This window comes from Rhincodon typus, chromosome 12, assembly GCF_021869965.1.
Source record: "Rhincodon typus isolate 14 chromosome 12, sRhiTyp1.1, whole genome shotgun sequence".
NCBI lineage: Eukaryota > Metazoa > Chordata > Chondrichthyes > Orectolobiformes > Rhincodontidae > Rhincodon > Rhincodon typus.
In genome coordinates, this window is record NC_063343.1 from 47908746 (window position 1) to 47921303 (window position 12558).

Below are 12558 nucleotides of genomic sequence, written 5' to 3' on the forward strand. Positions count from 1 at the left end.
TGTAAACCGTTGATAATGGTCACTTAATGTTTAGAAAGGAACGTTTTAATATCAAATGTTTTGAATGGTATACAAATACAGTAAATTATTAACAAAGCATTGCCAAAGGAAATCCTGATCTTTATCAGTGTATAGGTCAGGATTCATTTAAAACTGCTTCAACAACCATTCAGTGAACAAGTGACCAACCTGTCGTCTGGGGGCAGTGGAAGTAGCTAATATTGATTAATTCAAATGAACACAGATTTCTGTCAGAAGTAATCATTTAGAATACAGTAAAAGGCATGATTTGAGGCATAACCTGTGGCAAGTGCATGGTTGGGAGAATTGACTGTGGGTCTCATGTTCCCAAAGCCTTTCAGGGTTTTCCCTTGTCATGTCTTGTCTGGGTCAGTGATAGGCTAATTGAGTTTCATACCTGTGAATCATCAACAGCTCCTCTCTCTTTGAACATGCAACTCCAAAATTAGTAGAATCTCAAAGATATGGGTCTTTACATTTTTTCTGACCAGGAATTCTTGTGTTCCACAGCAACACTTGAGCACGAGGATACACTGCTTTCCAAGGATGCCTACATGAGGAGTCACAAATGGTGCTGTACATTGTGCAATCATCAGCAAATATCCCCACTTCTGACCTTAAGAATGGAGGGTAGATGTAATTCTGTTATTCTGTTTATTTCCCATTCTTCTGAAGTAGACTTGGAACTTATCTCCTTGTCCTGCTTCTGTGAGTGGAATGTAATTGGAAGCCATCACTGATAGAAATTGCCGATGAATGAAGAATCTGTGTTCAGGTAGAGCTCGCACAAGTGAATGAGATCTTCATTACAACTTCATTGTACACAATTATTAATCACATTCTCCAAACCATAATCTTAGATTCAATACTTACATTTCCAAATAAATGCAATGCTGAGATCAACAAGCAAGACATAATTTCAGGAAAATAACATTGTAGTATAATTGAAATGAACTTCATTAATGATTTACAATTCACAAACTTTGACTGCAGAAATATTTTAAGATCTTGCTTTCAAGTATAACTTAAGTTCAAAAAGGCACTGTAATTGTTACTTTAGAATTAGTATTTATGTGCAATCTCAAAATGCTCACACAAAGTAATGGATAAAATTGTGTTCTTCTCATCAAAATTCTCACCAACATTAGCATTATCCACAAATATTTACTATTGTTTATATATCAATTAGAATATTTATGTATTTGAATTCGTATATAAACAATAACAAATATATATCCTATCTATACCCTATGCAGAGTTATATCCCTTAAATACTCCAACTCCCCAATATTGTGCTATTTAAAGGATAACAATCCTTCTCAATTTCAGTCTTGATCATTGTTGCTCATTTTTGATCTCTTAATTTTTTTAACCTGATGGTCTTTGTCCCCAGTAGTGGGATTTGGAGGAATAAACCAGAGTAAAAGTAGAAAAAAATAGTTCCCATTATCATGTGAAAGGAAAGCATTGTTTTAGTGCAGCTGTTTGTTTCATGGTCATTGGAAAAATTATTCTTTCTATGGGATAAATTGGGGGGTGGATATGATCCATTTGGGGCCCATTTTCATTTCTATTACCTGGATTAACAGGGTAGTGATAAACTCAAATGAGGATTTTAGCCTTACTGCACTATAGGTGCCAATGAAGAGGTGGGCGATACTCTTAAAGGGTCCTATAATTGGGTATCCTAATCACTTGCTTGTTTTCAGTGGCACTATCTTTTCACGTCTGAATCAGTAGTTCTTGGACCAGGATTGTTATTTTAGAATTAAACTGACCCAAGCATGTGTCAGAGGACATGGGAGCTGATGAGGGACATTGACAATGATTTTGTCCAGTCCTGTAGGTTCCACAAAAGTAATCTGAGCTGCTTTTCTAGGAACCCCTCTGTAATTGTGGCCTCACTCCCAGCATCTTGCTGACAGAAAGGACAGATAAATGGGTGTCTCAACTCAAAAGAGTACCATCAGAACACTCCTTGATGCACCACAGCACAGAGAAGGGATGTAAATGAAGTTTGCTTGTTAAAAGTGCAGCTATTACCTTGCTGTGGGTTGGAAACCAGCCAGCCAATGTGCTTCATTGGTCTTTGTCTAAATGTCAAAATTGACCACACACTACTCTTGTGGACCAAACAGAGCCACAAAGCTTTGCATTACAGGACAGTACATTGTTGGTTCAAATAATAGTGAGGAACATATAAAAGTGCAGCATTCTGTTTATCTAGGTACTTAGCTTCAGTCCTTGATGATTTTGATAGTATTGTTAAGCATATTTCAGAATAATTTCAAGAAGATAACATTAGTCCAAACACAAATTGTCAGTAAATGAATGTCCATTTCTCCGTTTCTGCCAATCAGTTCCCAAAGCTGGGCTTAATCTCCTTCTTATTATTGACCATTGTAATGTGTTCTCCCGTTTTATGAAATTAAGTTCCGTGTACTTAAACAACTGGCCCTGCAATCAAATCAAAAACAGAACTGTTATAAAGAATGAAACTAATTTACCATTTTCTGTCAAATTTTTCTCGGTAAGTACAGTTATGTATTGCAAGACTGGTTTTATTCTTAATTCAAAAATATTTATTGTCAGATGATATGGCAAGGGAATTTGTTAATGTACCAATGCCTTACTGTGCTGCTGATTACTAAAGACTAAGCAAGTAAGTATTATATAAATTGACAGTTCCGAATTCAGCTTCACGCAATCTGATGATAACATATAGTCTCAGGTAGGGAACAGGGAACTTTAACATCTTGATAATGGAATCTCTACAGTGTGGAAGCAGTCCATTCAACCCATCAAATCCACACCAACCCTCTGAAGGGCATCCCACCCAGACCCACTCCTCTATCCTATCCCTATAACCTTGCATTTCCCAATTCCTGAGCCAGGTAACCTGTGAATTTCTCTGTGCCACTGAACTCCTCTTTTGAGCTTAGAGTTGGGAATGATTGGGAAGCATCCTTCAATTGGGGCTAGGGTGGATGGCCACTTTAAACCTGTGAAACTGATGTCAGGAGGACTACAGGAAGGTCACCTGGGTGTTTTAACTGTCCCTCCCATGCAAACCTACTATTGTTCAAATTCTGTCCTCTGTAATTCTATGCATGTTTATTTCCAACTCCACAATATTGTCTGCCTCAGTCTACATGTTACTAATACCATTTTGTCTTCTCTTCACCCAAATGTCTGGATTTAATGATCACAGTAGTGCATCTGTCTATTGGCTAGGGAATGGGTGGCAACCCCAATGTGACTACTTCCAGGTGCCCAATGCCATTAAAAGTCAATCAGCTTTGAGCAAGGAACCCAATAAGTGCGGCTGGTTTGCTGGGATCAGTCAGGAAGTGAGGGGTGGGGGCAGAAATGTTGCATTAAAGACTGGAGTCATCCTACTGGCTTTGGGCCTTACTGCCAATGTGTCACTCTGTTAGGCATTGGATGTCCAAGCATGATGGACTCTCTGCTGAGCCACCAGCAAGCCCACCAGGGTATAACTGGCAGCTTGTCCACATAGAGTGACCACCCCGCCACCATTGACAGAATGCCAGCAGGGGCAGAGTGAGCCACTTAATATTCTGTCCTTGATCATTCTGGGTGTGGACATAATTGAGAGGCATCAGAAAGGTCACAGGAGTTTCTCGCCATGTTTTTCTCTCAAATTTTATATCCAATCTCCCTGCTGTTCTGCGGGTGGGGAAGGGATCTCAAATCCTACCCAACGTTTCCAAAAGGAAAACTTTGTCAACCTCTTCAGAAGCCACCACTTTATCCTGTTTGAATGAGATTCCACTTGGCCAAACCACCCATCATTGCTGATCTCTTTAATCCCCAAAGAATTAAAATTGATATTCTCATTCTTATGCACAAAGTAACTATACACACTTACCCCTTAATTTTCTGCATTTGGTTAATGGTTTCTGGGAGAGGAACATTGAGTGTTTCTGGCAGGAACAAGATCAAAATTGCTGAAAACACTGTCGAACTCCCAATCAGAATATAAGGCAGAAACTCATGATGAATGCCTGTGAAAATATAAATAATTTCGTGCAATGCATCTTGGATGGATGAGAAATTTTTTGCATAAGTAACAATAAGGCCTCACCCAAAATTTTTTGTTGTGCAATGTAGTGCGTGGCATGAACATGCTGAGTCATGCTTTTGGCTATTTTGTGTGCATGTTACAGAATCTCTTGCCTCCCAGCACTAATTTGTTCATAGTTCCTACTAGAGCCCTGTACAAATGCACATATTTCAGATTCTACATTGGCACTGATGTTGTTCAGTTCTAATTAAAAGATATCTCTCTCAACATTTCTGCCATCTGATTTGTCAGACATTCAACGCTGGATGAGCAAGTATTTCATCCCTCTGAGTTAAATGAAGAAACATCATCACTCGAACTTGAAAAGGCCACTGAATGCCTAGCAAGTAGATGGGTAAGAGGCAAGAATGGAAGCCTAACCAAAACACTCAAGCCCAAAATCCCATCTTCTATGAACTTACTCTTTGTTGGAAAGAAAGTGCATTTCCCAGAAGCTTTGTGATCATCAACAACTATAGGAGCATCTCCCTTCTCAGTGATACAAGGAAAACCTTCACTAGGGTCATGCTTGAAAGACTCTATCTACTTATAGACTGAGTGCATTGATGAAACAAAGTGTGGTTTCCGTTTTGGCAGATCTTTAGTGAACATGATCTTCTCTACATATCAGCAATAAGAAAAGTGTAGGAAATAGGATATTTCTCTTTACCTTACTTTAGTGGATTTCACCAATTCAATTTAATTGACAGAGCAAACCTCTACAAGATTCTGGGGAAAATGGGCCACCAGAGAAGGCTCATCAGTCTGATCCAGTCCTGTTTTGACAGCATGCATTGTAATGCACAGCCTGACATCTGCATTTCTGACAGTTTCAGGTTGAAGAATGGAGTGAAACTCTGTTATTTTCTTCTCCATCTTCTTGTGCTTTTCCCTCCTTGGAATTTTGTAAAGCGTTTAACTACATTTTAGGTCAGAATGAAAGTTTTGAACCTGTCCATATTAAAAGCAAAGACAAAAATACAGCATGTAGAGAACTCTAGCTGAAGATGCTATACTAGTCGTTCACATGTAAACTTAGCTACACAGGCTCATGGATCATCATTCTCAGACCTGTAACCAGTTGTCCCTGGTGATAAGCTTCAAGAAAACTGTGGTTATGTGACAGGTTGTCAAATCTCTGCCCTTGATCACAGCAAACTGCAAGAAATGCTTCTAATTACATCTTGAGTCCATGTTGCCAAACTGTCTCTGGATGAAGAACTCAGTACATGCATTTTGAAAACAGCTACCAACTTTGGGCAATTTGCAAAACATGTATGGAATAACATCAAGCTAACTGTTAGGGCTAAGGTCCTGTTTATGAGTCCTGTCATTCAGAACCTTGTTGTAAGTTTGTGAAAAATGAGCAACTTACAGCTATCTCGAAAGGAACCTGAACAACTTCCATCATTTGTTTTAGTATGCATTTGGGTCATCTCATGGATAGAATCATGATTGCAGCTGTCTTCTCAAAGACAAGTCTCCCAAGTGTCTTGGCAGTCATCAAGCATACTTTTTTGACTTAGGCTGTTTGAAGACTTAAAGCTCAGCCATTTACTTAATAATTTCCTGCTTGGTGAGAGTGGTAGACAAATAAACAGTAGGAAATCTACAGCCCCTACTTCAAGGATACTTGTTAGTGTGACCTGAAAGGTGTAAACTTTAACTTCTACATCTGAGAGACATGTGCTGACAACAAAGGAAAATATTGACATTATCGATGAGTATTGTGGTACCAAGGCTAAGCAATTTGGCAACAGGTACCAACTCTGGTAAACAACAACCTACAATGGATACTTCAGTCATCACCAAAAGTGTACACTGCACAAAACTATCCCATTCCACATGTATTTGATCTTATCCATGTCCATCATCTTATGAAGATGTAGGCATGTCAACATTTCTTAACCAAAGTTATCTTGTTTAAAATATTTCTTAAAGCCTGCCTCCAGATTATTGAAGGAAATTGCCCTGGACAAAATTGGATGCATTCATGGTCATCTTGCAAAATTCTACAGATACTGGGGGTGATGATACAAATTGCAGGATGGCAAATGTAACCCTACTATTTAAAAAGGGGGAGAGAAAACAAAACAGAGAATCACAGACCTGTCCACCTAACATCAGTAGGGGTGAAAATGCTAGACGCTATTATAAAAGTTGGCAGAATATTTGGAAAACAGTAATGGGATTGGAAAAGGCAGCATTGGTTTATGAAAGGCAAATCATACTTAACAAATCTACTGAAGCTATTTTTGAGGATATAACTAGTAAAATAGATAAGGGGGATCCAATGTATGTGGTGTATCTGAATTTTCAGAAGACTTTTGATAATGTCCCCCGTAAAAGATTAGTGGGCAAAGTTAAAGCGCATGGGATGGAAGCAATTTTTAGCATGGATCAAGAATTGGTTGATAAACAGGAGTGAAGATCAATCAAGGAAAAATTGACTCAAAGACAGAACACTCCAGGGCTTAAATGCTTAAAGCCACTTGAAAAAGAAGTCAAGGAATTAAGTTTCTCAATTCTTTCTATCAGCTTTGCTCTCGGTGTTAGGGGTGAATGAATTTCTCTTTCTATAGGTACTTGTTTTACTTCAACACTTGTAGCAATATGAGGGTGCTGTGGTGCAGCCAGGAAAATCTCAAGGACTCCACCTGAAAGGCCAATTTTGTTCCATAGGCACTCTCTGTCAGTAATCATGGACTAAAGATTCTTATTCTCTCTCTGCAGCATTTCTGTTTGAAAGATTGCTTCATCGGTCATTAACAACAACAGGAAGATTTATTTAGCTAGGCATTCACTGCGTTCTTGAAGTTATATGCATTTGTGAAATGAAGAGGCTTTTTCCTCCATCAAAATATCTTTCTATTGAATCAACTGGTTGTTTGGGACAAGACCTTTCCAAACATTTTTTATTCATTTTTGAGAGATGTGGGTACCGCTGACTGGCCAGCATTTATTGCCCATCCCTAGTTGCCCTTGAGAAGGTGGTGGTGAGCTGTCTTTCTGAACTGCTGCGGTCCACTTGCTGTGGGTTGGCCCACAATGCCACTAGGGAGCAAATTCCAGGATTTGGACTCAGCGACAGTGAAGGAATTATAATATATTTCCAAGTCAAGGACGGTGAGTGGCTTGGAGGAGAACTTGAAGGTGGTGGTGTTCCCAAACATTTGTTGCCCTTGGTCCTTCTAGATGGAAGTGGTCATGGATTTGGAAGATGTTGTCTGAGAATCTTTGGTGAATCTTCAGCAATCTTCTCATTTACAGCCTCCAGGGCTTGATTGTGCTTGTTTCAGCCAAGAGCTAGACTTCCAGTACACTAGTCTCATTAAGTGAGCTGAACTACTAATTCTTGTTGAGGTCTGAGCTTTTCAACTTGCTCCTCTTGTGAACTTTAAACTTGTTGAAGGCATGCTGTGTCTCTATTAGCTTAATAATCATGCTATGTCAGCTTTAGTTGAAAATAAACCTTGGCTTGATGATGGGTTTCACTTTCAGCTACTATCTCTGCAGGTCAATAACTTCTGCATGTTGAATATTAATCTTATCTAATTTGGACTTTAAGATCTCTTTCTCCCTGATTAACTTCTTATTCATTGAAATTGTTGTATTTCCTCTTGATGGCTCTTGCATTAGGATAGAAGTTTCTCCTCTAAGCAAATCAAACTCATATTGATAAAAAAAAACAAAAAAACCTTGGATGCTCTAAATCAGAAACAGAAACAGAAGCTGCTGGAAAAGCTCAGCAGGTCTGGCAGCATCTTTGAAGGGATTCAGAGTTAACGTTTTGGGTCTGGTGACCTTTCCTCAGAACATAAACTCACATTGATGTTCTCTGTGCATGGTTGCAAATATTTGTTGCACACAGTTGATTTCTGCTTGAACAGTTGTTGCTCATGAATCCTAACTGAAGCTCCAATAGTCTTAAATTTGTCTTGAAGCTCCAGACCTCTGCCTTTCCTGATTGAAGATACCTTTTCTAACTTCATATTTTTTGTTATTTCAGTTTCTGAGCCAAATATCAAGACTGTAAATACTTCTCAAACTGCACTTGGTGTAATTTTTGTTTCAACTGGTGCAAGGTCACTTTGTTGTTTCTCAGCTGTGACTATACATTTAAACTCGCAACCACTTATATCTCAAAGGACAAGGGCAGCAGATGGAAACACCACCACCTGCAAGTTCCCCTCCAAGGCCCTTACCATCCTGACTCGGAAATTTATCGCCGTTCCTTTAGTGTTGCTGGTTCGGTCCCTCCCTAAGGGCTCTGTGGCTCTACCTACAGCACACAACTACAATAGTTCAAGAAGGCAGCTTACCACCACCACCTGAAGAGCAACTCGGGATGAGCAATAAATGTGGATACCCACAAAGAAAGTTAAATTCACAGAGAAATCTCTTCATCTAAACATGGCTGCAGTTACTGTTGCTGCACTTCCTGGACAGACTCTGTTCAGTAAGTAAACAACTTCACTTCTCCTTTCACTTTCTCTTTTATTTTCTTCAAGAATAGTTGATTCTCCTCAAAACAGATTACTGGATTATCAGGGACAGTGTCCCTGGAATCCAAAACGACAGGAAGGTGTGCTGTTCCAAAGCACTGTCTGGAATACACTCTCTTGGCTGGTCATTGCCTTCTTTGGCACCTGTTTTCTCCGCTCTTTCCAGTTTCTAATTTGAGAGAATTGGAAGGCCTTCTCAGTCTTTCTCTTGCAATACTTGGCCCAATATCCTTGTGGGAGTGTTTGCCAGTGTTGTTGGGAGGAGCTCAAACTAATTCAGCTGGAGCAGGGAACACAGCACCTTAATAAATAGTGGCACAGCATACCTTAGAAAAGGTACCAAGACAGAGGGACTTCAGCTGTATTGTTCTAAATGGAGTCAGACGAGGCTGGAGGACTCCTACTTCAAAGCTAGAAGTATTATAGGTAAGACAGATGACATAAAGTATGGATTGATACGAGGAATTATGATGTTTTTGTTATCACAGAGACATGGTTGAGCGGCAGGACAAGAGACGGTGTAAAGGAGAAAGTAGTGTCACAGAATTAATTAAGGATTCAGTTACTGCAGTAAAGAGGGACAATATCTTGGAAGTGTTATCACACTAAGCTGTGTGGGTAGAGTTTAGGAATAATAAAGGGGCAGTCACGCTGTTAAGAGTGTACTATAGGCTCCCACACAGCTAGCAGGCAGTTGAGGAGCAGATATGCAGTCAATTCACTGAGATGTGTAAAAATAACAACAGGGTAATTTTATTAGGGAATTTCAACAATTCCACTATTAATTGGAATGATCATAATATAATGGATTTAGAGGGAGCAGATTTCTTGAAATGTTTTCACGGGAGCTTGTCATTTCAACATGTAGCTGGTTCTACAAGGAATGGTGCAGTGCTGAACTCAATTCTGGAGAACGAATCCCGACAAATGTTCAAGGTGGCAATGGGAGAGCATTTTAATGATAGTGACCATAACAACATACATTTTATATGTCTTGAACTTGACTAACATCCTAGCTGTTTTTACTGTTACAGGATCTCAGACTTATACATAATCCACATTCTATGCATATTAATGTCACTGCTTTCTTCCACCGCATTAACATAACACATTAACAATAACTTTTTTACTGGCGTGTAGGAGGTTGAGGGTGACCTTATAGAAGTTTATAAAATCATGAGGGGTATAGAGAAGATGAATGGCACATATCTTTTCCTGTGGGATTTCAATACTAGGGGCGTATTTTTATGGTAAGAGGAGAAAGATTTTAAAAAGACATAAGGGGCAATCTATTTTTACGTAGAGATTAGTTCATGTTTAGAATGAACTTCCAGGCGAAAGTTGTGGATGTGGGTACAGTTATAACATTTAAAAGACATTTAGATAAGTACACAAATAAATATTTGGAGGGATATGGGCCAAGCATAGGCGAGTGGGACAAATTTAGTTTGGGATTATGGTCGGCATGGACTAGTTGGACTGAAGGGTCTGTTTTTGTGCTGTATGACTCTATGACTCTATAACATTACACACAGCTAACTGTGATGGCTACATACTCCAGTGACCCCATTGCACTGTCTCGCTGGTCAAGGTGAGGCAAGGACGTTTGTAATGCCACCTGTTGTGATGTCATCTGACCTCCTTAAAAGTACACTGTCTTCTGGTATGTGCAACAATACAGCATCACCTTTATCCTGTTATATGCAAGCTGTAGATGGAATGATTATGCTTTTCAGCCAAATTCTTCACAAATCTCAATCTCTCTCTGCTGCCTTTAAGCTTTTGGATACTTAAGACTTGCCATCTAACCAATCAGTACAGGATCATGTTGAAGGGATTGGAGTAAGAGAGTGAGAATAAGAGAGTGATGAGTAAGCAACTTGACATGAGCTGACACGCACAGCCACCAACTCAGGTATTGGAAACTGCATGGGCTTTAGACAGTAGTACTGAGATAGGATCTGCACATAGTGTGCCATGACCCTGAAGCAGCAAGGGAAGCTGGAAAACATCACAACCCTGCAGCAACCATATCTAAGAGCCCTGAAGTGCTTCAGGCAAATATCTGTCTACTATTGGGCCTTCTATCTCTTTAAGGGAAAAGAAGCCTTCTCCAAGAGTTCCTGGATAATTGGAGAGCTGGCAGTTCTTCAGGCCTAGGACCAGACCAGGACCAGCAATGATGGAGGAGGAGTTGGTCAGGTTCACTAAGGCTAGTCAGGCAGACCCTGGGAAGGGGTGGGATTGTTCCAGAGGGATGTGGGGACCTTTCCAAGGAGATAGCCATTACCACTTACTCCGTCAGTCCCAAAGTGGCCAGTCAGGAGCATATCCTCACATTCCCTTTGCTCCAACCCAGAGCACTGAAACAGGCGACTAGATTTTATCTAACATCTATCCAATGGGGCAGAGGTATCCACTCCACTCCACTCCATCCCCTGGAACCCCTCCCTCAACAATGCCATGCTTATAGAATAACACGCAGTGGGAGATAGACACCTTAAGAGGCACTTAATCTGTCACTTAAGGCCTTACTGGTCTGTGCATGAGCAGGAAAGCTCTATTCCACCTTTCACACCCTGAGTAAATTGCAGGGTATGAAGAATGTAACGGCATTCCTCTCTGCTTGACTCTTGATTCTGTAGTGATCCCCACCTTCCAGCCTGCATCATAGGGGAATGATTCAGTTACTGAATTCTACCTAATGAGTCACTGACCATGTGTGGTTACAGCCAGGTTGGAGGTAAATGATTACAAGCTGCCTACAGAGCAACATCACTGACAAATTCTTCTGCTGAGAAGTCAGATGAGGACCTCACAAAGGAGAGGGCTGATGGGCATGTACAGAGAGGTGTTGAGAGCTTTGGCAGACTTAGCACAGAACCTGTTTTCACTTCCAAGGAACACAGAGAAGTCGAGCTGCACCTGGGTACGGAGATAAGTGCATTGCTTGAAGCTCATTCTTTTCAGTTTGGATGTGATGGCTAACACAGGACAGTACCTTGGATGGAGCTATGATGCGGCATTCAATAGTCAATGGCTCAGCTTCCGTTCCAGCACAAGCATTTATCACTCAGCATCTCAGTGCTACAGTGGAAGCTCAGACTGTGGTTATGAGATCTATGCTTGTTGTCATGTAAACCCCTTGGGCCATTTCAGGCTCAGACCATTGAGGATGAGGATTTCAGTGTACAAAAGGGCTTGCTCACTGTTATAGCACTTAAGCAATCCATGCTCCAACACATTATTTGGATTGTTTAAGCTTTGCCACAGTGGAGTGGTCATAATTCTGAGGTGTATAATCCCCTGTCCTTTCTCAGAATTCTACCACTTGACCTCATTACATCACTGTCAATTCATCAGTGTCCTTGTTGTTGTCTGTCAGCCAGCTAACCCCATCTCCTGCCCCTCATGCTGTCGTTACATTGAATGAAACTATGTTAGTGATATGAATGGTGTGTATTTGGGAATGGCCATTGCTTTGGCATCTTTATATTCTCATTTCATACAGAGTTTAGACTGACAACTTACCGAGATAAAAAATGTAAGGTGAGATGATGGAGCCCAGCCTGGAGAACATGGAGCTCACTCCAATACTAAGGTTTCTTATAGTGGTTGGATACAGCTCAATAGTATAAACATAAAGTATGGAGAAGGCAGTTGTGGTGCAAAATTTGCCAATCATCACCAGCAATGTGGAAAGTGTTGGTAGATCTGGAAAAAAATACACACAAACACAATTTAATGGAAGGTGCACTGGTTTACAAGAAGCCTATTTGTATGATCCTGACAAACACTTAACACATTCAGAGATAGTCGGAACTGCCAATGTTGGAGAATCTGAGATGACAAGGTGTAGAGCTGGATGAACACAGCAGGCCAAGCAGCATCAGAGGAGCAGGAAAGCTGACGTTTCGGGTCTGGACCCTTCTTCAGAAATGGGGG

The 12558-nt window shown here is 40.4% G+C and overlaps 1 protein-coding gene across 1 annotated transcript in view; it reads right to left on the minus strand.

Moving 5' to 3' along the window:
• Window positions 1–575: 575 nt before the first annotated feature.
• The window catches only part of LOC109932290 (solute carrier family 22 member 5-like), a 47659-nt gene continuing 35676 nt past the window's right edge, over window positions 576–12558 (minus strand). Inside the window, exons 8-10 of the mRNA XM_048603629.1 lie at window positions 12145–12327; window positions 3914–4049; window positions 576–2478 (exon numbers count right to left, since the gene is read on the minus strand). Of these exons, the coding sequence (XP_048459586.1) occupies window positions 2442–2478; window positions 3914–4049; window positions 12145–12327 (356 nt within the window). The 3' untranslated portion in view covers window positions 576–2441. The remainder of the gene's footprint in view (window positions 2479–3913; window positions 4050–12144; window positions 12328–12558) is intronic.